The sequence below is a fragment of the Terrapene carolina genome, unplaced genomic scaffold (genome assembly GCF_002925995.2).
Source record: "Terrapene carolina triunguis isolate 2854851 unplaced genomic scaffold, T_m_triunguis-2.0 Scaffold131, whole genome shotgun sequence".
NCBI lineage: Eukaryota > Metazoa > Chordata > Testudines > Emydidae > Terrapene > Terrapene triunguis.
This window is the reverse complement of record NW_020664482.1, coordinates 38,294,100-38,321,723: the sequence shown is the minus strand read 5'-3', so window position 1 is coordinate 38,321,723 and position 27,624 is coordinate 38,294,100. Positions and strand designations below refer to the sequence as shown.

The 27,624-nt window shown below is 49.4% G+C and overlaps 1 protein-coding gene across 3 annotated transcripts in view; it reads left to right on the top strand.

Annotated features, from left to right (window-relative positions):
• FRMPD3 (FERM and PDZ domain containing 3) overlaps nucleotides 1-27,624 on the top strand; it is a 151,436-nt gene that overhangs the window by 83,556 nt on the left and 40,256 nt on the right. For 2 of the 3 annotated variants that reach the window (XM_024197919.3, XM_026653026.2), the window contains 5 exons: nucleotides 16,434-16,588; nucleotides 17,929-18,031; nucleotides 19,537-19,582; nucleotides 24,196-24,300; nucleotides 27,175-27,282. In XM_024197919.3, the coding sequence (XP_024053687.2) occupies nucleotides 16,434-16,588; nucleotides 17,929-18,031; nucleotides 19,537-19,582; nucleotides 24,196-24,300; nucleotides 27,175-27,282 (517 nt within the window). The remainder of the gene's footprint in view (nucleotides 1-16,433; nucleotides 16,589-17,928; nucleotides 18,032-19,536; nucleotides 19,583-24,195; nucleotides 24,301-27,174; nucleotides 27,283-27,624) is intronic. The other variant, XM_029911859.1, reaches the window with a different exon arrangement.

The window sequence follows — 27,624 nt, the reverse complement described above, 5'->3', positions numbered from 1 at the left end:
GACAACGCAACTGAGCAGGGAAAGTCTGGAGGGAAGTAGCCTGGCAGGGGAGAGTCTGGAGCCATAGGAAGAAGCAGAGGCAGAGTTTGAATCTGGTGACAATTGACAACGTGATGCTGGGGTGAAAGAAATGAATAATTAATGAGTGTCCAGTGCACACTCTGTACTTGTTCTTTATTGCAACAAAAAAAGAACCAGAACTGGGTGAGTAACTTGGAAGAGATGCTGCTCTAGAGTGAACTTTGCCTCCTTTCTGTTTGCAAAGTATCCCTAAACAGCCTGTAACTGACTAATGTTAACGGAAATTTGTGGAATATTTTCAGGGAATTATTCTTCCCAAGCTGTTCAGTGCATGTATTCAAACTGTGAGAAGTGCTGGTTAGTTTGGATTGGCTACATAGGTCACAGGGGATGCTTCTGCTCCCCAATTGGCTGACTATAACTCTTAGGGCCAGGTTACTGGTTCAAATACTCACAGTCGAAGGCTTGGCTGCGTGGGAAAGTTGCACCTATGGTGTAAACCCATTTACTTAAACCTGTTCAAACCCCTGTGTGGACGCTGATTGAAGAGGGGCTTTTCTAGTTTAGCTTCAGTTCACTCGGAACAGTTTACGCCAAACCAAAATAAGAATGGCCATACAGGATCAGACCAATGGTCCATCTAGCCCAGTATCCTGTCTTCCAACAGTGGACAATGCCAGGTGCCCCAGAGGGAATGAACATACCAGGTAATCATCAAATGATCCATCCCATCACCCATTCTCAGCTTCTGGCAAAGAGGGGCTAGGAATACCAACCCTGCCCATCCTGGCTAATAGCCATTGATGAACCTATCTTCCATGAATTTATCTAGTTCTTTTTTGAACCCTGTTATAGTTTTGGCCTTCACAACATCCTCTAGCAAAGAGTTCCACAGGTTGACTGAGCGTTGTGTGAAGAAATACTTCCTTGTGTTTGTTTTAAACCCGCTGCCTATTAATTTCATTTGGTGACCCCTAGTTCTTGTGTTATGAGAAGGAGAAAATAACACTTCCTTATTTATTTTCTCCACACCAGTCATGATTTTATAGACCTCTATCCTATCCCTCCTTAGTCATCTCTTTTCCAAGCTGAAAAGTCCCAATCTTATTAATATCTCCTCATATGGAAGCTGTTCCATACCCCTAATCATTTGTGTTGCCCGTTTCTGAACCTTTTCCAAGTCCAATATATTTTTTTTGAGATGGGGCAACCACATCTGCATGCAGTACTCAAGATGTGGGAGTACCATGGATTTGTATAGAGGCAACATGATATTTTCTGTCTTATTATCTATTCCTTTCTTAATGATTCCCAACATTCTGTTTGCTTTTTTGACCTGCTGCTGCACATTGAGTGGATGTTTTCAGAGAACTATCCACAATGACTCCAAGATCTCTCTCTTGAGTGCTAACAGCTGATTTAGACCCCATCATTTTATATGTATAGTTGGGAATATATTTTCCAATGTGCATTGCTTTGCATTTATCAACATTGCCCTTCTTTGACTGAAATAAGAGTGTCCACATGGGTTTGTACCAGTTTAACTGGACAGGCTTAAAAACCATTTGAAGTTAAACTGGTGCAACTTGCCCAAGTTGGCCTGAAAGTGAAAAAAATTATTTTCTCAAATATTATCTAATAGTTTGCTGTTCCTGCAGCTATTCTTGCCAGTAAAGACATTGGCTCAGCACTAAAAATAACTAGATAAAACCAAACCAGGGACTGTAGGCTTATCGCAATAAGGAAACTGCAGAATGTACCTCATCACTGGAAGTGGTGTAACTGTACCACTGTGTGCGCTATGAGGAGGGGAAGGGAAGAAAGAGTCCTCTGAATTTCAATCCTTTACTATAGATTTAGAACGTCCCTGCTGTGCATCTTGTGCTTAGGAGGTGGAGAGAGATTCCCATGGGTTGGCCCTACCAAATTCACAGCCATGAAAAACACATCATGGACTGTGAAATCTGGTCTCCTCCTGTGTGCTTTTACTCTATACTATACAGATTTCACAGGGGAGACCAGTGTTTCTCAAATTGGGGGTCCTGACCCAAAAGGGAGTTGCGGGGGGGGAGGGGTCGCCAGGTTATTTTGGGCGGGGGGGGGGGGGGTCTCAGTATTGCCAACCTTACTTCTGTGCTGCCTTCAGAGCTGGGTGGCAGGAGGGCAGCGGCTGTTGGCCGGGCGCCCAGCTCTGAAGGCAGTGCCGCGCCAGCAGCATCACAGAAGGGTGGCAATACCATGCCATCCCATCCTTACATCTGCACTGCTGCCTTCAGAGCTGGGTGACCAGAGAGTCGCGGCTGCTGACTAAGGGCCCAGCTCTGCAGGCAGCAGCGCAGAAGTAAGGGTGCCAATACCATACCATGCCATCCTTACTTCTGTGATGCTGCTGGAGGCGGCTGTGGCTTCAGAGCTGGGCTCCCAGCCAGCAGCCACCGCTCTCCAGCTGCCCAGCTCTGAAGGCAGAGCTGCCGCCAGCAGCAGTGCAGAAGTAAGGGTAGCAGTACCACAACCTCCCCTACAGTAACCTTGCGACCACTGGACATCTCCTTTTTGGTCAGGACCCCTACAGTTACAACACCATGAAATTTTAGATTTAAATAACTGAAATCATTAAATTTATTATTTTAAAAATTCTATGACCGTGAAATTAACCAAAATGGACCGTGAATTTGGTAGGGCCCTACCCATGGGTGAAGTAAAGCAATGTGTGGGGAAGACCAGACTAAAGTAATGTCTGTCTGATCTTATCTGGAATTTACACCCCACTCATCATCCTAGGCGCTCAGATACTAACATGGAAGCTACATTACCTGAGAGGGTGGGGTCTTCATGCCAGAGTTGGGATCCATTGGTAGAGAGGTTTAGAAGAGCCCAGTACTGAATGGTCATGGCAGTTCATTCTCCCCTCCCATGGGAGGAGTGCTTCCATGTCAGGGTTAATGTCCCATGATGGAGCAGTAGGGGGAACTGCATTTGCATCCCTTTAGTACAGGGATTCTCAAACTCTTTTTGCTGGGCCCCCCTTTGAAAATATTTCAGGCTGTGATAACCCCCCACCCCCCCAAAAAAGCCATAGCAAATTACTGTACATACTCATAGCACTAAATTAAGCACATAGTCATTATCCCTGCAGTCAAAGGCGCTGAAGCCTTTCAAAAAGCGTAAAGTAGACTTACCATATTTCAAGTTCCCAAATAGAGGACGCTGCTGAGGGGATGGGAGAGTTGGGCAGGGGGTTACAGCAATACCGTACTATGCCACTCTTACTTCTTTGCTGCTGCTGGTGGCGGCACTGCCTTCAGAGCTGGGCGGTCAGACAGCAACTGTCACTCTCTGCCCATCTCCCAATCCCCCCTACAAAAGCCTTGCAAGCCCCTTTTGAGTCGGGACCCCCAGTTTGAGAAATGCTGCTTTAGTAACTATCCCTTTCCCCTAACACTGGCCTGTCTCCCAAATTTCCCTCACCAGCCATTGTGCACTCCAGCGAGCAGAAGGGGCAGCATCTGGCTTCTAACACTTGGGATGCACAGGCCTGAGTTATGCTCTGAGACTCGAAGGATATTTTAAAAATCCAAGGCAATAAATCTCTCTGGAGCTCGCTTTTTCTGCGTGACACTGTCTCCTCTTGAGAGGATCTAGTGCTGGAGGCAGGTGAATAATGCCTGGGAAGAAGAGCTAGCTGGGGAATGCAGACGTCTTCAAAATATGATTGTGGCAAGCAGTTATTCAGGCCCCGTCTTCCCTGCTGCTTACTGCATCGGAGATGGCTCCCCCATCTGTGGTGCTAAATAAGGAGAGGTCGGTGAAAGAAGAGCTGGAAGGAAAAGGTCACAAGTCTCTGTGGCTCCTTTAATAACCACAAGGGGATCCTTCATCACACGTGGTGATAGCTCGGCCACCGGTGAGTGCTGTACCTGGATGTGAAGAGGGCTGGAGAGTGTAGTGACCATCAGTGCTCCTCACAGCTTAGTGAGGTAAGCAAAGGGGATGGAAGGGTAATCAGCTGTCATGCTACAGGGCACAAGCTGGTCACCAGCAAGGGACAGGAAGGATTTTTTTTTTTTATGCTGTGTGCCGTGATATGACTGTCCTGGTACCTATGGGTCTCTCCTTCCTCTGAATGGTCAGGTGTAAGTATGGTTGGCACCTTCCAAGCCGTGCCCTGCAGGACAGTAATTATAACCCTGATACTAGGTGGTTAGGGTTGGGTTGTTCTTGGTAAGGGTCAGCAGCCACCCACCTTGTAGGGGTCAGTGTGTTTTGGGCTCTGTGTCCCATGGGTCACATTCTCCCATCATCCGGAGCTGTGCTGAGCACAAGAACTGGATGGGAGAAGATGGCTTGAAGCCACCTTTGTGCCTCCCACATTCTTGGCTTTGCTGGGTGGCCTTCCTGGCCCCGGTGTATATTAAAGAAGCCTCGGACCTGCTCCCGTTTACATTGGGCCAAAGCAGTCTACTAAGGCCCATCCCACATCCCTGAATCACCAGAGCACAGCAGTGCCCAGTCACACCCCCTCCCTCAGCATGTCTCTATGCCATGTGCTATAAGGCAGGCAGTGTGGAGCCCTGGGCCCGGTTCTTCGCAGCCCAGGGGGCCCCTTACACCAGGGTATCTGCCAAGACAGATTCTGCTGGGTTTGTGGCAGTGTCAAGGGGCCAGAAGGGGAGTGGGAACCTGGTCTTTGCCTCTCTCTGCCCTTGCCCTGCAGCTGAGATCAACTGGGACACTTTGCTGACAGGCCCTGGATTTCCTGTCAGAGCGTTGAGGGAAGGGCCCTTGACTCTGGAACTCATCCAGCCTGTGAACAAGCGAAGCCCTGAGCCTGTTGATCTTCAGGACACGTTGCAGGGCCTGTCTGCTTACCCTGGCGCTTTTCTGACAGGGTTGGAGAGGTGTTTGGGGGTTTGTTTGGTTTCGGCCTCTAAGAGACTGGTGGTAAGCGCATTGCACCAGCGGGAAAATAAAGAATCCTTAGCATGTCCGGAGCATGAAGCAGTCACCTGCTCAGAGCGCTGTGCAGAGGCAGGTTTCATTGGGAGTCAAGATGTCAGGGCATGTAATTGTGTCCTGTAACACATCTGTGCAACAGTCACCATGGCAGGGCAGCAGGCACCAATGCAGCATCCCAACATAACATCTTCAGGGGCAATGCAATGGGTAGCAGGACAGCCGGCAAAGCTGAGCCTTCCCCAGGGAAATTCTGGATATAGGACCCTTCTATATAGTCTGAGGCAGACCCTTCCTTGCTGCAGAGCTCTGTGCTTTATTAGCTCCTAGACAGGCTGTTAGGTTGCTTCCATGACTTGCAGAATACAAACCTCCGGCAAGATGGCTTGGCACAGGAATTACTAGGGCAGACAGAATCTGGGGACACATGGGTGGTGCAGGACGTAGGCCCCTATCCAGATGGCTGTTGCCCCCGTGAGAGGAACAGCTAAAAACAGCACATGCTTGTTCGTAAGCACATAGCACAGCTCCCAAAGGCAGGACGCTGGGCCAGATGGACAATCGTGTGATACCGTGTGGCAGCTCCTACAGCATGTTCCCAATTTGAAATGAGGTCAGCAAGGGGGAAGTACCAGGACAGGTGAATGCAGTGGGCTGAGCGTCCCATCATGATCCAATAAGTGGAGGGAGAGGTGTGGGACCCCACATGTGTGACATTTCAGCCCACTGCTCGCACCAAACCCTGACACAGGCCATGTTGACTCGGGAGGAAAGTGCAGCAGCTCCACAAGCTGGTGTGCTTGCACAGGAAGTCTAGCCCTACTGAACATGATGTGAATGCTTGTGTAAGGTATAGCGGGGCAGACCCATGATATGCATCTTCTCCCCAGTGACACAGGCAGGAGACCCAGTTGCATTTGCTAAGCAATTTATTGTCTGGGCATTAAATCTTGTCCTGTCAGGAAGTTTCCCGCTATCTGAGGAGATGTCCTAGGTTCCCTCTGAGGTCTATACATGCAGAAGATGAACATAGCTAGTTACTGGCTGGGGTAGGGAGTGCAGGTGCCGCATGAGAGAAGCTAGTACAGACTGAGGCCTCCTCCACAAGGAGAAAGACAAATTTCTCATCTTACCTAAGTGGGCAGCACAGAGGAGAATTCAGCTCAGTCAGAGGAGGCAGAAGCTGCCTTTCCCTGAGAGGTCAGCTACCCACTTGGCAGACGACATGATGGAGAAATCCTGCCAGCCGTCCTGTGTCTGGATTTTTAAAAGGGCTGGCTTGTTCCATGAATGCTAACACGGGAGCTGTGCAAGCTATGGGAACAAGCAGGAGTCAAAGTGAGGGGAGTATAGCTTCCCCTCCTCTTCCTGGCTTGCAGGGAGCACCCAGAGTTACATAGAGGATCAAAAGGTATAAGGGCGATAAATGTTCATGGTCAGGGAATGACACAATCACTGGTCTCCGGGGTCAGGAAGAAACTTCTGTGGGAAGGTTGTTCCTCAGTTGTCCACCAGGGAGTTCCTTGCATCTTCCTCTAAAACAGCTGGTGCTGGCCACTATTGAAGACACGATACTGAACTAGATAGACCTTGGCTGGACTAGATGGGTCTGATCCAGCCTGAAATGAAACAGAGGCAACACAGCAGACTTGAGAGACATAGAAAGGTGGTGATGGTACTTTATTGCTGTGTAGAAAACCTGGTGGGTTTCATTTAGAAGCCATGGCCATGACTGAGTAGGAGGAGAGGTTTTGAGAGACCTGGGTTTGGATGGGGGACAAGGACTCTCACATATATTTCTGGGTTCCATGTGGAAGCATGGATTGGGGAGGGAGCATGGCCTGATGGATGGAGTGCAGGACTGGGACCGGGACCTAAAATACCTGGGTTCTGTTCCTAGCTCTGGCCTGCTGGGTGACCTTGCACAAGATCATGTCGCCTTTCTGTGCCTCAATTTCCCTATCTGTAAAAAAGGGGAGGAGGGCTAAAGATACTGATCTCCTTTGTAAAGCACTTCGAGCTCCATTGATGAAACAAGCTATATAAGAGCTAGTTATTATTATATCAGGGATGCATTTGCCTGCTTTGGATTTATATCACCAGTTCTGGTATTTGGCATGCTTTTCTGTGCTCTGATGGGAAGTGTGTGTGTAAATTTGGGGTCCAGTGGTTTTGTTGGGTTTGCAGCATGCTTGTTTATTTTCTTTAATGAAACATAACCTGTCAATGGCAAATCACAATGAGCTGTGAGGTGGCTTCGCTTTTTTATTTGGCATAAAACCTCTCCTCTGAAATGTTTTAACATCATCAGAAATGGGAGGAGTCGCACTGGGTATTTCTGGATTTTACAGAGGTAACCCATGCTGGGGCTTTCATTCCTTAACAGCTGTTTTTACATCAGTGCCAGATTCACTGCTGCCCAGCTCCTTGGACAGACATTTCCATTAGTGCAAAGTAGGTGGAAAGTGCAGAGCTGGTTGGGAATATTTTGACCAAACTTTTATTTTTTTGTTGAAAAATGCCAATTCATCAAAACCGAAACTTTTGTGGGAAAGGGTTGGCTTTGACGAATTTCTCAACTTGAAACATTTCTGAAGTTTCTAAATTGTTGAAACATCTCATTGCAAGGTTTTTTTAAATGAAAATTTTCAGTTTTCTGATTGGAAATGCCTTTCTGTTTCAAAATTTAAGCTAATGATAGCCTTAAAAATGTGAAGGGAAAAAAATTCAAAATCTAACCAAAAAGTTTCAAAAAACATTGTGACTGACCTGAACCACATTTTGTGGAGGGGGGGATTTTTGGTTCATGAGCATTTTTGAAGTTTTCAACTTTTCATCCCAATTTGGGTCAGGAAAAATTTCTGAAATCCTGACAATTTTCACAGGACGTGAAAAATGTTTTCTACCCAGCTCTGGTAAAATGCTCCAAATGGTGATCATTCACATGCAGTTTGCACTGCTGCAAAAGACTGCACAAGGTGCAGGGCAAAGGAGAACCAGACTCCCAATCTTGTCGAGTCAATAAGAATGGGGCTGGGGAACACCAGTGATATCAGTGTGTGCAGCTGGGCAGGAATATAATTTTGCTTGGCTGGCTATCCGGTGGCTCAGGGATGTGTGCGTTCCAGACACAGTTCTTTGTTTGTCCTCATTCATACAGCACTGTGTGATGATGAGACCCAGTATGGCGGCCACCAGTACTGCTGAGCTCCCCTTCCTGCTTGGATCTGCTTTAACCACCAATAAAGAGGATTACCCAATCTCATGCTTCAGAACATCAGCTGATCACTTGCAGGGGTCAGGAAGGAATTTTCTTCAAACACCATAGTACCATTACCTAGGTACATTATAGTAGCATTTCATAGAGTTCCCTCAGGTGCTCAGACACCACAGTTATTGGTACAGAATAAGAACCAGATTAGAAGAGATTATTCCTCTGAATATCAGGTATTAGTCACAACTGGGGGCAGGATACTGAGGGTCATGCTGGGCACTGGGGAAGTGCTGGTTCTGTACACGAGCTCTCCCTGCAATACCAGAGCAGTTGGATATTTCTGCTAATTGATAATCACTAAAATAGTTAATAATGGTGTTGTCTACAATGTCATCAGTAGGCTTCAGAATAAACACCCCATTGTACTGAATAGGGACATTTCAAGCTGCTGTTACAGTTTGCTTGCCCGCAGACTCCAACAGCAATGTAGTGAGTTACGCTCAGCTTTCCTTTACAACCATAAGGGACAGAAGATATTTTTGGTTTTAAATGTAAGCTTAAATTTGGCAGATGCTGAAAGGGTCCCCAGAGAAGTGCAGATGCAGCCAGAGAGTCATGAACCACTCGCTCTGCCCTCTGCCTGGGTTTGATGGAACAATGATCTGATTTAGTAGAGCAAATCCTCTGTGTTCCTATGGGATACAGGTGGGGAAACCTCTGGTTTCTCCTTGTTTCATTCAGGCCTGTGTCCTGGAGTAGGATGTTCCTGCTCTCTCCCTGCTGCCTTTTGTGATGCTGTGCTGAGGCTAAAGCCGATTAGCCAGGATGGTTTTGCACTACTGCTGCCTCTCATCCCAAAGCAATGGAATACTGTCATACTGTGCCTGTTTACCTTACAGAGGACTCAGATGAGAGGGGACATGATAAAAGGATATCAAGTAATGTTTGGTAGAGAGAAGGGAGATTGAGGACTTCTCTTCCCCCATCTCCTAGAACAAGGGGGACAGGCAATGCAATTGAAAGGTGGCCACTTCATAACTGAAAAAAGAACTACTTTTTCCACACAATTAGCCTGTGGAACTCACTGCTACAAGATATCATTGAGCCCAGGAGCCTAGCAGCTTTCAAAAAAAACCTGGGCATTTATAGGGAGAACAAAACTATCTAGAGTTAGTATAGGAAGTATTTAAACAAATAAACATGAGTTTTAGAAGGGATATAAACCCTCCTGTTTCAGGGCATAAGCTAGCCTCTGTTGGGGGGTCAGTAGAACACTCTTCCTTGGGTAGGTCTGGGCTGTCCTCTCTTGGGGCTGGTCTACACTGGGGGGGGATCGATCCAAGATACGCTACGCGAATAGCGTAGCTGAAGTCGAAGTATCTTGGATCGAATTACCTGGGGTCCAGACGGCGCGGGATCGATGGCCGCGGCTCCCCCGTCGACTGCGCTACCGCCGCTCGCTCTGGTGTAGTTCCAGAGTCGACGGTGAGCGCGTTCGGGGATCGATATATCACGTCTTAACGAGACGCGATATATCGATCCCGGATAAATCGATTGCTACCCGCCGATACGGGTAGGATACTGGTCTAGGTGGCCTATTGCTCCCATCCAGTCTGGCAGTGCCTGTCCCTACTGTCTTCTCCTACATTAGTGTTGAAGGATTGCTAGCAGGGGGCCAATTTGACATGGAGGTTCTGGCAGACCCTGCTCCCCTGCTGATGAGATGTTACTGCTTTTCCAGAACTACTGGAGTAAGTCATGCTGGTCCTTTATTATTAATTACACTTGTGTAACCCTTCTGCCCATCTAGTTGGCAGCAACAAGGGCCGGGTTCTGTATCTAGGGGTTCCGTTTCAATAACACAATGCAAAATCGGCTCGAGCCCCCACCCAGTGACCTGGGACAATTACATACCACCCCCCTGGGTACCTCTAAGAGGCAATACTTCCCCTCTCGCAAGCACGGAGTCTGAGTGTAGCAGAAAATGTTTAATAACATGAGGTAAACGACATCAGCATAAAATTGGAAAAACACCACAAACAGGATTCATAACACAAACCATGAGCAAAACCCACCCCAGCAAATTGGGCTGTGTCCTTTCCCTTTGGTTCTTGAATCCAGCAACCCAAAAATCACCCAGAGTCCCCAAAGTCCAGCACCCCCAAAGTCTCTTGGGTCCAGCAACCACCCAAAGTCCCAACAGTCCAACAACCCCCAAAGTCTCTGTCCCTGATCCGTGCAGCCCCAGAGTAAAAAGGGGGGAGCACGCAGGGTGTTAAGGGGCACCTTACGTGATCCGAGGCTGGCCAGCCGTCTGTTTCTCCGTGGGGGTTCCGCCACAGCCTTTACCACGAGCCAGTCCACTTTCCTGCCATCCCACGAACTGCTCCGCTCTACAAGCCACTCCGCTCCGCTCCGCTCCGCTCCGCTCACCGACCTGTGAGCCGTTCCAGCCGTCCCCGCAAACAGCTCCGCTCGCCGTTCCTTGGGCCACTCCAACCGGCCCCGCAAGTCTCCACGCCGCTCGCTGCTCCTCCAGTCGTCCCCACAAATTGCTCCGTCAGCTGCTGAGCAATATAGCTTCAGGCTCCCCCACTAGTTAACACAGCACTCAGTGATCTCAGCTCTTAATAACATCAGCTCTTTTGTGATTTCAGCTCTTAGCGATTTCAGCTCATAGTATAGTAGGGGAGCCCCAGTGCTGGTGCACCATTAGCCCAAAGTGAATTCAGCTCAGCAGCCTGTAACTAGACTCCTACGGGAATCAAAGTTAGCTCTGACATTCAACAGTGGAGAGAGGAGGCGGTGCAATTGGTGTTTTGGACCCTCAGAGGGGGCCCATACCATCAGGTACAAATACCTGTCCCCATCCTCTCTCCATTCACTGGGTTTTGTAACCCATGCCCCTTGACAAGCAAATGCTACTTAGGTAATGGTGACGGATTCACTCAGTCCTTCTGTCATACAACAGTTCCACTGGCCTTGATTCACAGAATCAGGGTAACAAAACTTTATTCTTCCTGCCCCAATAACAGAGAAACTGGGGATCCCACACCAGCCAAAGTAACCACTTTTGGTTGCTGTGGGCTCATGCTAGGCGTGTGGGTGTGCCTATGCAAACGAGATCCGCCCCTGGAGTTCTTTTCCACACTCGCCATAATTCACCACCAGATGTCAGGGTAGAGCTCATCCTGACTCTGCTTACATCTGTAGTGTGTCTGCTGCATCAAAGTCTTATCAGAGGAGAGGCAGCTTAAGGCGCTGGGAAAGGCGTTTGATTGTTAATATCCAGCATTGCATGCGTTTTATTCCCTTCTTCCATTTCATGGTGGCTGACTGACTGACTGCGTTACAGCTGAAATTAGGCCTTTTTTTAACAAAATTGGGTCCTTTAATCTGAGTGCTGCTAACTTGTTGAGCTGATGGTTTGCTGCCTGAGAAGTGAAGGCAGTCTAAGACCAGCCCTAGTCTAAGACCAGCCCATCTGGGCACCATACAGTCCGAGGCCCCAGTCCAGAGCTCACCTCTGGACCAGGGATAGTGGTACTTGGTCTGAGGTGGGACCTCTGAATGAAAGGGGTGAGCCCAGAGCTCTCAGGGAGCTGTGGCTCCGTTCCCAGCAGAAAGGAGGCTCTGAAGATGGCTCATAATAAGAATGATGATTAATAGGGGTCTGCTTGTCTCTTAAGGCCCTTCGTTCAGGGCTCTCCTGTGCAGAGATTAACCCTCGCAGCGTGCTGGTGGGGGAGGTCAGATTTATTCCCATTGTACAGGTGGTGAACCTGAGGCTCAGTGAGCAACCTGAGGTCCCACAGGATGTCTGTGCAGAGCCAGGCAGAGTCCCCAGATGTCCTCCCTCCCGGTTGGAGAGCCATGAGAACACGCTCCCTCTGGAATGGCGAGGAGGTACAGGAACAATCCTCGTCTAAGCCATGCTGCAGCCTGGAGTCGTTCCCTGCTTAGGGATAGTTGTGCTACAGGACAAGTTTTCCCTGCCTAGTGGCCTGGTGCAGGGGTGCTGAGTTCCAGCAGGCCCAGAGGCCAGCGGGTATTGGAGCAGGGAGGAAGCTAGGGGAACACCTAGGAGAAGGAGTCAGGCTGTCATGGAGAGCCAGCTATTGGACTGGCTTAGAAACCAGCTGTCAACCCCAGCAATGGTAAAATGCTGAGAAGCTGCTGAGCCAGTCCTTCCACACAGGTGATGCCAGCCAGTCCCTGTCCCCTGTGAACCTCCTGAAAGCCCATCCCCAGAGCTGAGGCTGGCGCTGGACTGGGCTCCCCAGCCAGGCGATTAGCAGCCTTGGATTTACAGCGTCGGGGATTAGCATCTTAATGGACTTTACTGCAGCTCATATCTGCTGATAAAGGAGCAATGTGGTTCTAGCAGGGAGGGGGGATTCCAACGTTCATTTCTTATGTTTGTGGCAGGGACTGAGGTGTATTTTATCAGCCCCACAGCTGTGCAAATCCCAGCTCGACTGCCAAAGCAAAATAGACAGAGGAGTTTTCTCATTATATTCCACCAGGCTAGAGAAAGTAAAGGTGCCCCCATGCCTTTCCCTGCCGTTACGTCAAACAGCAGCCTCGGAGGAGCAGCGCACGGGGATAATGCACAAGGGGATGGTCCTATGCTCAAAGCACAGTACTGGCAGCAAGGACGCCTGGGTCCTGTTGCTGGCTCTTCCATTGATTTGCTGTGTGAGCTACTCACTCAATCTCTCTGTGCCTCGATTTCCTTATCTGCAAAATGGGGACCTCACAGGCTAAACTCAGCTGTGCTCCTGAAGGGCTTTGGTATCTGGGGTTGTATATTGCTGCCCAGCTGAGCAGTGTATCTGTCAGTCTCAGATGGCAGATAGCTAGAATGGGATTGATATGGTGGGGTGTAGAGTTGTCCGGGAGGGAGTGGGGTTAAGGTGAGGAGGGCTCAGGCTAGAGAAGCTTTCAGATGTGCTGGCTAGGCTGGTAGATACAGTCGTCCCCACCCCCCTTACCTTCCCCCCTCCCCTCGACAGCAGAAGTTTCTGTTGAGTCAGGGTGAGCAGGAGCTGCTGTGATGCTTTCAGTCAGCATTTCACCTTCCCACGTTTGCTTTCGATATTGTTTTGTTTTTAAAATTGCTTGATTCTGTTTTAAATGCTCATGAGAGTAGCAAAGCTGATAACAAGCTACTGTAGAACCAGGCACAGAGCTACCATAGAGGCAGCGGCTGTGCCAGCGTCCCCTCCACAGCTCTGTCCCTGTACTGCAAATCTGACCTGCAGCCCCTTCTGCTACTCTGTCCCACACCTGAGCCCTCCCACAGCTCTGCCAGTGCCCCTCAGGTCTGACCTGCAGCCCCCTGCTATTCCAGTCTTTGAACTCCACAGCTCTGCCAATGCCCCTCAGGTCTGACCTGCTGTATCCCTACCGTTCACCTGTGGGATGAAAAGCTAATGATTTGAAGCAATAATACCACCCCGCAGCCCAGCCATGCCCACCCCTTTCCCCCTGCCTGGCATGTTCCATACTGCTGCAAACCAGCTCAGCTGCTAGGCGCATGAAAGTATGGCAGACCCGGATTGTGGAGTGACAGCTGGCTCATGCCAGCGACCCAGCAGTTCCAGCCATATATTCAGCCCCTACATAGCCCGCCCTCTTTGGAATAGCTGCACGTGAACAATGGGTGTGCTGACTCCTGGGCTTTTTTCCCAATAAAATCGGGATGTGCTTCGAGCAGCAGTTAGATATGGACACTGTTTTATATGGGAGCCATATTCAACCCTCATGACCTCAGGGTAATTACAGCTCCAGTGAATTTGGCCTATTAAGTCCAATCAGTGCTCTAGGGGTGAGTAATGGCGCTCTCCTCCCTCCTCTTCCCCCTCCCTCCCCCGGCCTTTTTTTCATTTTTTCTTTCTTTCCCTCTTTCTAAGGCATCAGAACTCCGCTGGGAAGGTGAGAGAACTGATAGCAAAGTTGCAGAAAACCCTCCATTCTCTCTCCCTCGGCCTGATGCTCTGCCTAGGAGAGTGCTGAGCATGTCACAGAGAGCTCACCCAGAGCTGAGCTCACATGCACGTTCGCACAATGGCTCCATTTGCAGGGAAGGCCATGACCCATCCTCTGCTCAACAGTTTTCTTTATATGTTCTTATTTTTATCATTTATGTCACTGCGTCCTACCAAACACATTTGACACATTATTATGCAATGGTGAAGTTAAACCATGGGTTCTTAGCCTGGGGGTTACGACTGGGGTAAACAGATATCAGGGGGTTGCAACCACCCGCCCTTCCCAAATTGCAAAATAGGAGGGGCATCCCAGCTGGATGAGAGGTGGGACTGAAGGTGCAGTGAGCCCTGGAATGGTTTGAAATCAATCAATGGAAAAGGTTAAAAATCACTGATGTAGACAATAGCAACAGATTGCAATGGCGGCACCTATGCAGCATTATTTCTATGAACATAGCAGCTAATTGACGTACACTTGGATTTGCTATATACCTAGGTATCCACAGATATGGGCTGTAGGTGTTGGGGATCTAAAAGACCTACTAGCTCCCATCAGGACAGAGGCTTTTGGCCAAAGGGCTGGGGGTCAGAGCTTTCTCAGCAAGGGGCAGCCAGCTGGTCAACATGCTACTACTGAAGATCAGAATGAGCCAGAGTTGAGTCATTGTCTCATTCAGGGGATCTTAACTTAATCACGGAGCCGCAGCGTAGCTCAGCAGCGTTGCTCGTGGAAGAGAACTACCACGATGAATCCCGTCCGAGGAGGCAGCTTCAAATGAATAGCTCAGTTCTGGTTTCAGCCATGCTGTGCTGTCACCCTTAATTTTGTATCTGGTGTCAAAATATTACAGTGCTGGGGGCCATTGAAATGCAGATGGATTGGATTCGATAGAGGATGTATCACATGCTAAACTGCCGAGAGAGAACAATTGACTTGTAGCCAAATGGCCAGGAAGAATCTAGCAGACTAAACAGTCTGGACAGTAACACTCAACCAACAGCACGGAAACAACATTCACTTTCAATCACTTGGAAACGATTTACCAAGGGTCGTGGTGGATTCTCCATCACTGACAATTATTAAATCAAGACTGGATGTTTTTCTAGAGCTGCTCTGGGAATTATTTTGGGGCTGTTCTCTGGCCTGTGTTATACAGGAGGTCAGACTAGATGGTCACAATGGTCCCTTCTGGCCTTGGAATCAAAGAATCGGTGAAACTCATTCATCATTTTATTCTTCTGGTTGCAACCACGTGCCATTTCATCTGTCTCTGGTACAATTGTGCACCAAAGCCACCTTTTCATAGCAAGATACTCTAGCAATCAAGACACCAATGAGATTGTTATCCTTTGCATTAGTGGTCTGGGAAGAATATAGGTGTCATCACGTATTTGTTTTGTATCGTGGCATTCGCTACAGGGGGTAGGGCATTGAAAATGTGGCAGTTAGAAGGTGCAAACCGTAGGGGATTAGGTCATGACACAAAATGGGACAGATGATGCAGAAATCAGCGCCCCAGGTCACATGGTGAGCAAAGGTCTGACTCCAGTGAGGTTAAGCTGGAAGAAGGGTGATGTGACTATTAGACCCCCTTACATCACAGCTCCATTCCTTGGGCGTCTCTGAGTCCATGCTGCTGACTGTGCTGACAAAGACAAGCATTGGCTCCCAGGAGCCCTGCAGAGCCCGTACAGCTCTGAGAATTGGGGCTGGATGCCTCAGGTATCATCAACCAAATTGTCAGCTTAATTCCAGCAGCAAAATCCTAATTTCTGATGGTGATGTAGTAGGCAGGCAGAACGGGGTTGGCTGTTCAGATCCCGGGGAGGGTTGGCAGCGATTGCAATTTGGGGCGGGGGGGACAAAATGTTTGGACGCATAAACTCAGCAAAGCTGAGCGGGAAGCCAAGGAGAAAGGAGACACTGCACTTCCAGCAGGCCTTCCTGGATTCAGATCCCATCCTTGATCCCCCTTGCTTCCTGGCTCGGGGCACCTAAGACGTGACGCACACTCCCTCAGGAGGGAAAGCACGGGCCCCGTGCGGTTGAACTACATCTGAGCTGCACTCCTGCAAGCAGCATGGCTCCTCTCCCAAGCGGAACGAGGCTGGTGGAGAATGAGCCTGGTTGAGGGAGGTCAGTATAACGACTTGGTGCCCTGTGGCCTTTCGGCGCCCAGCCCCCTGCCCTGCGTTGTCGCCAGGTAGTGTTCGGGGTACAGCTTTGTTATACACCCTGTCTCCCTCTCCAGTCATGTGATGCAGGAGGAGAGCTGTGATGATATGGAATGTGGTCAGCTGCCTTCAGACGCTCTCCGACAGGTGAAAATCCAGCGTGACCCCCTCTACGGCTTTGGTTTCGTGGCCGGCAGCGAGAGGCCAGTGGTGGTGCGCTCAGTAACAGCAGGTACGTGCTTGGCTCACAGCCGCCTTGGGGAGAGGGGCTGTCCTGAGTGGAGCAGATCAGACAAGTGGGAAGCAAGGAACAGGCAAAGGAGTGGGAGCTGCTTGGCTGGGATGATACTGCCATCCTGCCTGGGGTATGGGCGCTGCAGGCTGGTAGCTGGGGCTGGAGGAAGGCAGACACTGGAGTGCAGGGTGGGATGGGCGTGAGTGTTGTAGTTCTCTTGCCTGTAGCTGACAATGGGGTAGAGGCTGGGGGGAATTGACTGTTAAAGGCAGGGGCCTTCAGACACACAGTCTGCAACTGACAGGATGGTGTCTGAGAGATCTTGGAAGTACAGCAACCATGCCCACTCCGTGCCCTGCACCCCAGAGTGCCTTGCCCATGGTGGAGAGGGGGCAGTGGGAAGAAGGGGGCCTCGTGCTGCCCGTCAGCAGCCACAGGGTCCGCGGCAGCCAGGACCTGTGCAAGCCAGCCCCAGCCCATGCTGGTGAACAGGGCGATTGAGACGCTTTGAGCTGAGTGAGGAGGAGAGCATCAACTGAGGGGAAAGAGCAAAACCCAGGAGGGCAGCACAAGAGGAAGGCAGAGCACAGACAGGTGGCAGAGCAGCTGGGGACACGGGGGGCACACAACATACCACTTGTAAGTGGGCACCAACAGCGCCATGGTTACCTGCCCCTTAGCCAGACCCAGGGGAGTTTTCACCTCCAGGGCGCCTTCCAAAAGAATCTCTGCTGCTGAGTCAGGAGCTGCAGGCACGGCAAGTCCCCTGCCATGCCCTGCAGAAGCCTCTGGGCAGGTTGCCATGGCGTGAAGCACGGCTGCTGCCATTGCGAAGGGTTCTGGGGCATGCTAGCGAAGGAAAGTGGCTACAGTAGAGCCACAAGCAGGAACACTGGATGGGTTCCACTGAGCGGGTTGGTGAAGGAAGAGAGCATGGAGGAACTGGGGGAGCCAAATCCCTTCTTTCCGGGGTACCAGTAGACATGTAGCCAGTTCCTCCAGCTGGGTTTCAGCCCAGCCTGTGACCAGGCCCCTGGCCTTCCCAGCCCAGTTCTTTGAGAAGCTGGAACTAGCCCCTCTACGTGGCACAGGGATCTCATTGAACAACAGGAACAGGCCACATAGGAGGGTTATTAGATGAGCCACTGCCATTCATCCCAGTGGGAGCTGTGTGCAGGCCAGCCGAGCTGAGAACAGAGCCCCGTCACTGAGGCCTGCTCCCTTTGTTCTGGGCAGCACAGAGCCCCATTCCCCTGCTCGCTCCCCCCCACCAACTGAAACGGCACGCTCCCTGCTGCAGGCAGGGGCTCTAACATCTACTCTCCTCTTAATGGCAGGAGGCCCCTCTGAGGATAAACTCTTGGCAGGAGACCAGATTGTGGCCATAAATGATGAGGATGTGAGTGAAGCCCCCAGAGAGAGATTCATTGACCTGGTCAGGTAACAGACTTCTCCCCCACCTCATCCTGGGTGCAGGGGAAAGAGTGGGCAGAAAGGGGTGTTAGCACTTACATCTCTCAAAGGGCTGGAGGGGGTGATCCTTGAACCACTACCAAGAGACCTGATAACTGGCAGAATCTGGACACTGCTGCAATGGAATTTGCATGGCTGCAGCCTCAGCAGCCACTTTCAGGTCCTGCAGTGGTCAAATTGGCCCTGCTGGAGTCTCCACTGGCTCAGCACTGCTGTGAGGAAGCGCACCCTGCCAGAGACTGAGTTAGCACGGGCAGGGCAGTACTGTGAGGAAGCTCACCCCACTGAAGGCTGGCACTGACAGGAAGTTTGTTTGATTAACCTTCACCCACACCACATGCTCGTCCACCTAAGTCATTACTCTTTCTGACACCCATCCGGCTCTGAGGGCTATGGAGCCGCGGGAGTTTTATATAGGTCAGAACACAAGTGAGACTCAATCCCCGCTGTGCACGAAGCTCATCCAGGGACCCCTCTCAGCGGTGGCCTGAAACCTGGAATGGGTCCCTGCTTGCTCTCTGGAGAAGACCATGACTGGAATCTGAAAGGCAGAGAGCTTTAGGAGAGATGTGATTCACACTAGTGTGAGGGAGGGGAACTTGGCCCCTTCACCCTATCCCATTTCCCCACCAGCTTGCCTATCCTCTCAGCTCTGGTGTCACAGCTGGGAAAGGACCCAGGTGCTACGAGAAGGATCTTTATTTCAGCACTCCCTCTCTGGTTCGGGGAATCCCCAGCAATCCTCACTCCTTTGAGCCCTGCCCAAACCCAGGAGCCACACCTCAGACAATTATCCACCTGGGCTGTGTGCAGGGCCAGCGCTTCCATTTAGGTGACCTAGGCGGTTGCCTAGGGCACCAGGATTTGGGGGGGCGGCATTTTGCCGCCCTCAGCGGTAATTTGGAGGCGGGGGGGGTCCTTCCACGCTCCGGGTCTTCAGCGGCAATTCTGCGGCGGGTCCTTCACTCGCTCCGGTACCCGCCGCTGAAGTGCCCCGAAGACCGGGAGCGCGGAAGGACCTCCCCGCTGCAGAATTGCCAACGACGACCGGGAACACGGAAGGACCCCCGCCCAGGGCGCCAAAAACCCTGGCACCGCTCCTGGCTGTGTGTGATTCAGCGCAAGTCATGCTGGGCTCTGGAATAGCTGTGATTCTCTAGTTAACACAGTCTATTCAATAATATCTCTATAGCAGAGTAAGAAACTACAGAGATCCAAACATCCCCAGCTGGCAGAGACGTTTGCAGCAGCTGTATGAGGCGCTGCCAGCACACTTATTACCTGGCGCATGAAGCTGCTCTAGGAGACCGAGACGATCTGAGCCGCTGGCTGGGGAGAGAGTTTGCTGTCTGATCTCTCAACCAGGCTCTTCCAAGTGGTGTTTTCATCCCATCGTTTCCATATGTGTCCTGTGTCGTGGGGCTGAGAGCAAACCTGTCCATTAACCTTCCCTCCTGTCCTTTCTCTTGTAGGAGTTCCAAGGACTTCATCATCCTCACTGTGCTGCAGACACACCAGGTGAGCTCCGGGAGCCCCATGCTCTTGTAACACAGGGCTCCAGCTCTGACAGGGCAGACACAGTATGCTGCAGGGCAGGGGAGGTCTGAAATCCAGGCCTATGCAGATGGCCATTGAACTAGGACGTGACCTAGAGAACATACGGCTGCTCCGTCTAGGTCACACTGATGCTTCCGAGAGAGAAGCGCGGTTTGGGGGGGAGCCAGTGAGCGCACAGGGTAAGAGCACTAAAGTTTCCCCTTTGGAGACTTGATTCTGTGTTCTGTGACGGCCCCAGATGAACATGCTCAGCCTCGTTCTCAACGAACGTTTGTCCAAATCCCAGAAGTTCATCGTCCAGTCTGATCAGAGCAGCAGGATGTCCACGATAGAGACCCAGAAGAGGATACTAAGGGGCACTGCCAGCCAGAATGAATTGGCTGAGCGTGGGGAGCCCAGGACTAGCACAGCGGGGGCAGGTGCTGCAGGTCAGGATTGAGGGGCATTGGCTGGGCTGTAGGGGCCCAGGACTGGCACAGCGGGGGCAGGTGCTGCAGGTCAGGATTGAGGGGCATTTCATAACCCTCTGGGGAAGCTTATCCAACCCTGCTCACCCTCACCATTCCTGGCTTTCAGCTCTGATATTACTTCTTCCGTACTCACTGGAATTTATTACAGTTGGATAAAATAATCCAGGAATATTCTCCAGGCTCCAACAGCCCATCTGAGGGAGAGGATCTCTCTCCCTGTCTCTCCCTCTCCCATCTCCTGTGGCTAGTAAGGCTGTGAAACGCTCTCTCCATGAGAAGGAATAATAAAAATAAAAAAGTCCCTGGGACGACTGCACTCCCCAGGGTTCCTGGTGTGTATTACAGAGCCACCAGTGATGCCAGAGGGAAGATATTTTATTCTTTAGCCTCTGGTGAGATCTAACAGCAAATCCCAGCCTGGTGGTTCCTTTGCCAGGGTGACCGTACTGTATTTTCCTGTGTCTTGTCTGGACCACTCCTGTGCCTTAGTGATCCCTGGGTAGAGCAGGGGAAAGGGCCGTTCTTTTTAAAGCATTCTCCAAGTGGCTGCTCTGACTGTCTGCCCTGAGTAGCTTGCAAGAGCACAGGAGACACTTACATATTCCAGCACTGTATCTGAAGCCAAAACTCACTGCAGTTGGAAAGGATGGACCCATCCTACCGCCAGGCTACAGCTGCCTTGAATGGCATTTAGGAACGCTGAGCATTGGGGAGCGCATAGCTACTGCAGGACCAGCCTCCACCAGCAGGAGTCATTGTAAGGGGATAGCATAGGAAGCCTGACTGGGGTGGAAGGAGGAGAGCCTCCTTCAGTGCAAGCCTGTGGGGAAAGTGGTGCTGCGGTGCTGGACGCCTTCCTGGGGTTCAGCCATAAATGCACATCTGGCATGTTTGTGGTCAGGCCCAGGACCCCTGGTGGACTTGGCATGGTGACACCTGGTGGAAATCCCCTGGAGAAACAGCCACTGAGCTCCCCGATTCCTCTCACCTCATTTGCATGCCATGCTGCTGGAGACTCTGCCCAGCAGTGACAGGTGCTGGCACCGAGTGGTGAAGTTGCAGTGGAGCGCGAAGAGCCCGTGGCTGTGGAACAGATTGAACTGTCATGCCACCAGCAATGAAGGCAGGATGTCATTTCTGCTTTCCCGAACCTTTTGATCTTGGTGAGAGAGAGACGTGCGAGAGCCCCTTCCATTCTCTCCTGCTTTCTTGCTCTCTTGGAAGGAGGGTGCCACTGCCCAATGCTGCTCCCTAAAGAATGGAGTGAATGCCGGCCTCTGACACAGCTTTTCTCCTTCCTCTGGAAAGCAGCTGGGCAAGGCAGCATGTTAGCCCCGGGCCAGCCGCCTTCAGACCGAAACCTCAGACACAAGAACGGCTCGCACCCTGCAGCACACCTTGAGAGAAGTGCTGTGTGCTGGTGACATGTACCAGGCTGAGAACTCCAGAGACCCAAGTCCTCTCTCTAAAGACCCAGGGCAGCACAGGCCCAGGGTGGATAAAAATCAATGATTTTTTTTTTTAATTTAAAAATGGATTTTTTTAATTTAAATCAGATTTTTTTATTTTGTCATTTACATTATACTCACTTTTTCTTTTTAAAAATAAACCTGTTTAAAATGAAATCTGAATTTAACACAAACTATATTAAAAGCCTACATTTATTATAATCTCTTAAAACATTTAAATAAAAAATAAATATGCTGAATCCATGAGCCTCTATCAAAAACTTTGAGTTGAAGGCTGTTTTTCTATATAAAGAAAGAATCGGGAAACATCTAACTTTTGAGATCAAGCTTTATAAATATGGCACAACAGTAGCGTATTAAGGGCTTGGTTTGTTTAATAAAAATAAATTTTATATACTTTTTTTGTGTTTAATTAAATTCTAGTTACCATTCTAATACAGCTTGAATCATGAGAAAAAATAGAGTAAATAAGCAATATACCAGGGGTCGGCAACGTTTGGCATGCGGCTCGCCAGGGTAAGCACCCTGGCGGGCCGGGCCAGTTTATTTACCTGCTGACGCGGCAGGTTCGGCCGATCACGGCCCCCACTGGCCACGGTTCACCGTCCCGGGCCAATGGGGGCAGCGGGAAGCCGCGGCCAGCACATCCCTCGCCCGCGCTGCTTCTCGCCGCCCCCATTGGCCCGGGACGGTGAACCGCGGTGAGTGGGGGCCGCGATCAGCCGAACCTGCCATGTCAGCAGGTAAATAAACTGGCCCGGCCCGCCAGGGTGCTTACCCTGGCGAGCCGCGTGCCAAACGTTGCCGACACCTGCAATATACCATATTCTATCAGGCTAAAAATATATAATAAGAATCTGAAAATATTAAGCTAGATAATTGCTTAAATAAATGTGTATAGTTAGAGTGTATCCTCGTAGGTAGCAAAAAGATGTACCATATCTAGTGTAAAGGCTCTATTTAGTTTTAAATCAACATGTTTTAATGATTATATCAACCAATGAGAATGCACATTTCTTTAGAAATAACTGAAGTGCAAATGGAAAAATTGATTTAAATTGATTATTTAAATTGAGGCTTTCACCTTGATTTAAATGGATCCAACCTGCGCAGGCCGTTGCAATGCAAACTTCTGTCCCCTACCCCTGACAGTATGACTCCAGACCAGGAGAGACCACCAGTAAAGGCAACAAAGATCGGTAGCACTCCAGGATTCAGCCTGAGAGCTGGGCCAATAACTGATTTTTTGGGCTTCACTGGCTGTTCCAAAAAATCAGGAAAAATTATTTTGGGTCAGCCCAAAATGAAATTTTTTTTTTGAAATTTTCAGCAAACTGAAAAGTTGAAAAAAAAATTCGTTTGTGTCTAAACTAAGCATTTGATTTCATTTTTGAGCTATTTTTAAACATTTTGGGGTTTTTTACAACATTGAAGTAAGTTTTTAAATGAAAAGTGGTTAGAATCAAAAATTCGAAACATTGCAATTTTTTCTGAATTTTTTAGGGCTTTTTTTTTTTCCTGAACGAAACAATTTGGCAAAATCACCACCATTTTGCAAAATGTTTCAGTCAACCAAAATCTGCATTTTTTACGAAAAAAGGTTTCGGCAAACAATGTTGCCGAGCTCTGGTCCGTGGCCTGTGTGCTGAGCCTGTGAGGTTTTAGTGCCACAGTGATGCTTGTGAGGAGGCCACCTGACCACCAGGCACTGGAATGAGACCACCAGACCATTTCTCGTGGCCATCACCGGGCAATGCGATTCACTCACTAGCAGCCTGGACTGTATTTAGGAACCAGTGAATTAGAGGTGGAGAGCCACATCCGCAGCTGGTGTCAGTCAGTGCAGTCACACTGACTTCAACAGAACTTCCCTGATACTATGATCCAAAAGCTCCAACTCTATTCCTCAGTCAGTCTCCTCTGCTGCCACCCAGTGCTTGCAGACTCATACATTGCTTCTGCCAGTGCGCCTTTGTACCTCCCCTCCCCTCTCCACACAGGTTCCTGAGGGTTCTTGATCATCATCAGGCAGGTGGAAACTCAGTGGGTTGTGATGGTGACCCCAGCTTGGGGAGGTGGATGGGACATAGACACCCATCATATTGTTAGTGCCTCCAGCTGGTAGTGGGAGTGCACTGCAGGCATGGATCCATGACTGCTAACATGTACCAGGTGCTCCCATTCACTGTGCTGTGTGCCTCACCTTGCTACCACCAGTGCCATAGACATGTCACACAGAGGTGAGGTTTGTGTCGGATGGAGAAGCCCAACGCACGCTAGCTGGGCTTTGATTTAGGCAGCCATTTGCAGGTCCTTGTCCTCACTCCCCCACATGCTCAGGAAACTGAGGATGAAGTTTATGGCTGTTTCCCTCCATGTGGATTGTGCCCATCCCTGCCTCAGCACCATGCCTACTCTCCCATAGGACTGGAGTGTTGGCACTCCCTAGGGGGCCTGTCTCTCCAGCAGGGCATGTGAAAACATGAAGAATTTCTGCATGTGTTCTGTTACCTAATGTTATCAATGCTTCTCTTCTGCCTCTCTGTTGCACTGCCTCCAAGGAAAGTCTCTCTCTCCCCCTCCCCAAGCTCCAGCTTCAAGGACAGATGTTTAACACCCTGTGTTCTCTTTGCAGTCCCCAAAATCCGCTTTCATCAGTGCAGCCAAGAAGGCGAAACTGAGATCCAATCCAGTGAAGGTCCGATTTTCAGAACAGGTCACGGTTGGTGAGACAGATCCAGTAAGTGCTGCTCCTCCTTTGTCCACCATTGCACTGATGTGGGTATTTCTGCTGTCAGTCTGCTCCTCTGAAAGATGGCTCTTCCTGGGCTGGTGCAGAAATTCCTGTGGGCCATTCCTGCCAGAGGGTTTATAGATTCATAGATTCTAGGACTGGAAGGGACCTCGAGAGGTCATCGAGTCCAGTCCCCTGCCCGCATGGCAGGACCAAATACTGTCTAGACCATCCCTGATAGACATTTATCTAACCTACTCTTAAATATCTCCAGAGTTGGAGATTCCACAACCTCCCTAGGCAATTTATTCCAGTGTTTAACCACCCTGACAGTTAGGAACTTTTTCCTAATGTCCAACCTAGACCTCCCTTGCTGCAGTTTAAACCCATTGGTTCTTGTTCTATCCTTAGAGGCTAAGGTGAACAAGTTTTCTCCCTCCTCCTTATGACACCCTTTTAAATACCTGAAAACTGCTATCATGTCCCCTCTCAGTCTTCTCTTTTCCAAACTAAACAAACCCAATTCTTTCAGCCTTCCTTCATAGGTCATGTTCTCAAGACCTTTAATCATTCTTGTTGCTCTTCTCTGGACCCTTTCCAATTTCTCCACATCTTTTTTGAAATGCGGTGCCCAGAACTGGACACAATACTCCAGCTGAGGCCTAACCAGAGCAGAGTAGAGCGGAAGAATGACTTCTCGTGTCTTGCTCACAACACACCTGTTAATACATCCCAGAATCATGTTTGCTTTTTTTGCAACAGCATCACACTGTTGACTCATATTTAGCTTGTGGTCCACTATAACCCCTAGATCCCTTTCTGCCGTACTCCTTCCTAGACAGTCTCTTCCCATTCTGTATGTGTGCAACTGGTTTTTTCTTCCTAAGTGGAGCACTTTGCATTTGTCTTTGTTAAACTTCATCCTGTTTAACTCAGACCATTTCTCCAATTTGTCCAGATCATTTTGAATTATGACCCCGTCCTCCAAAGCAGTTGCAATCCCTCCCAGTTTGGTATCATCCGCAAACTTAATAAGCGTACTTTCTATGCCAATATCTAAGTCGTTGATGAAGATATTGAACAGAGCCGGTCAGTCCCTATTCAAGCCCAAATTAATGGTGTTAAATTTGCAAATGAATTTTAGTTCTGCAGTTTCATAGTATAGAATCATAGAATACCAGGGTTGGAAGGGACCTCAGGAGGTAATCTAGTCCAACCCCCTGCTCAAAGCAGGACCAGTCCCCAACTAAATCATCCCATCCATCCCATACAGCAAGGCTGTAGCTCACTCCACGGATTCCCATCCCCTGGACACATGCATAGATTGACTGGTTTCACTTGCAGATGCACCACAGACACCAACATTCATGAGGAGGCCCACCAGATGCAGGGCTAGCTGAGCTTCTCTTCCTTTAGTTGTAGTACTGATTGGTGACAGCATTATACAGACATGGCCTAATGTTTGTAATGGGTCAATATTTGTTTAGTGGTAGGTAAGAAGGTGTTTTGGTTTTTTCCTGCTTGTTTATATATTAGAAATATCATTAGTGTTAAGCCTGACCTTGTCTGGAGAGCTCCTTGGAGGTCTCTGCCCTTATGTGGCGGAACAGCAGGTGTTTGAGATGTACCAGATCTTTCTTTCTAGGTGTTCATCAGGCATTTGAGTTAAACAGGTGTTAACTAAAAACAAGGAGATTTAAACAATCCATATCCAGGTTTCATTTCTTGAGTATCTGCCAGTTCTCCAGTCATCCATAGAATCTCCCAGGGGAAAAAAAAACAGATAGAAAAGATCTGATTTCTAATGTAAAGAGCGTGCAACTTTTTTAAACCTTGCAAACCTCCTTCATAAGGAATCAAAAAAGGGCACAAGCCCAATTTTCTTTCCCTTTACAGCTCATCCTAAAAACTTAAGTTGGTCCCAGGCCCGTTTAGTCCTATCAAGACCGTACACTTTAAAAGTGTGCTGTGCTTGCACAGAGACGTCTAGCTCTGATAGGCTGAAGCACCCAGAAAGTCTGTCCTCTGAGCCAGTCAGACGGCAGAAGATCTGTTGTGGTATTTTCGTGACGGAATGCTCATCAAAACGATGTAACCCAGATCAGGCATTTGGTGTCAGAGAAACTGAATCCTTGGCTGAGAAGGTTTCCGTGAGATCAGTGTCTCTTGCTTCGACCAGGAGGGTATTTTTCAGAACACTATGTGGGGGTTGCCAGTTGACTTTAATGAAGAGTTATATGGTTTAAAGCCCAGTGCAAAGGGCTTTGAGACTGTGCCTGTGAATGGGGCCGTTTTGCCTGGGTATTTCTGCATAGCCATGAGAGACTGTAATCCTGCGATAATGTTTATCCCAGTGACATCTCTTAATTGCAGAAAGATTTTGTTAAGCAGCGCTAGTAAAAATAAATCTTAAAGCGCTTCTAGCAAATTCTATTTTTAAGCCAAATCAATTAAGTAATTATCTGATTCAAAAATTGCTTGCTAAATAAAATCATTCTTCGCTGTGCTGCCCGCATGGGGTGTGCAGTTCAACAGATGGGTTCCTGTACGGCTTGAGATGGATCAAGGGAGATTCAAGTATGTGAATCCACCAGACAGCTCTGAAATTCTCAGCCCTTGTGCTTTCAAAGAGCTCGACGCAGATGCTTTATTTTCACAGGATATTTGCCTCTTCTTAGTGCATAATTCTGAAGGAGCAGAGGCTTCAGTAACCAGTATATCACTGACATTCTCTCTCTCTCTCTCTCTCTCATATTTCATGGGCCTTTCCCCCATCTCCTGTTCCTATACTCTTCCTTTCAACCCCCCCTTTCTTTGCTGCATTCCTTCCTTGTTTCACACCCATTGGGGGTCTGCCTTTCCCCTGGCCCTGTTTGCCAGGAGATGTTGAAGAAGGAAGCTCTCCTCCTCATCCCCAATGTATTGAAGGTTTTCCTGGAGAACGGGCAGATCAAGTCATTTACATTTGATGGCCGAACAACTGTCAAGGTGCGAGCCCTCCTCTGACCCCACGGGCCCTTCCTTGGCTTCTGTGTTTCCCTTATCACATTTGCTTGTTCTGTTTCCCAGTCTCCTGCGGCCTTGCACAAAGCACGTTGCTGTCTGTGCACTGGCCCCAGATAATAAATAGCATGTTTCCCTCCCTGGGTGCTGTATTTTCCATGGTACAATATTCTGCACTTCTGTGACCCCGTCTTCTCTCCCTCCCCATTTCACCAGCCTCCACCTTTGTTTTGGGGTCCAGTGCTGAACCTGTGCCAGTCAACAGAAGATTTGCTGCTGAATCAGGCTGTCGGCATGCACTGTGCTACACACCCTGTTGTGCTACCC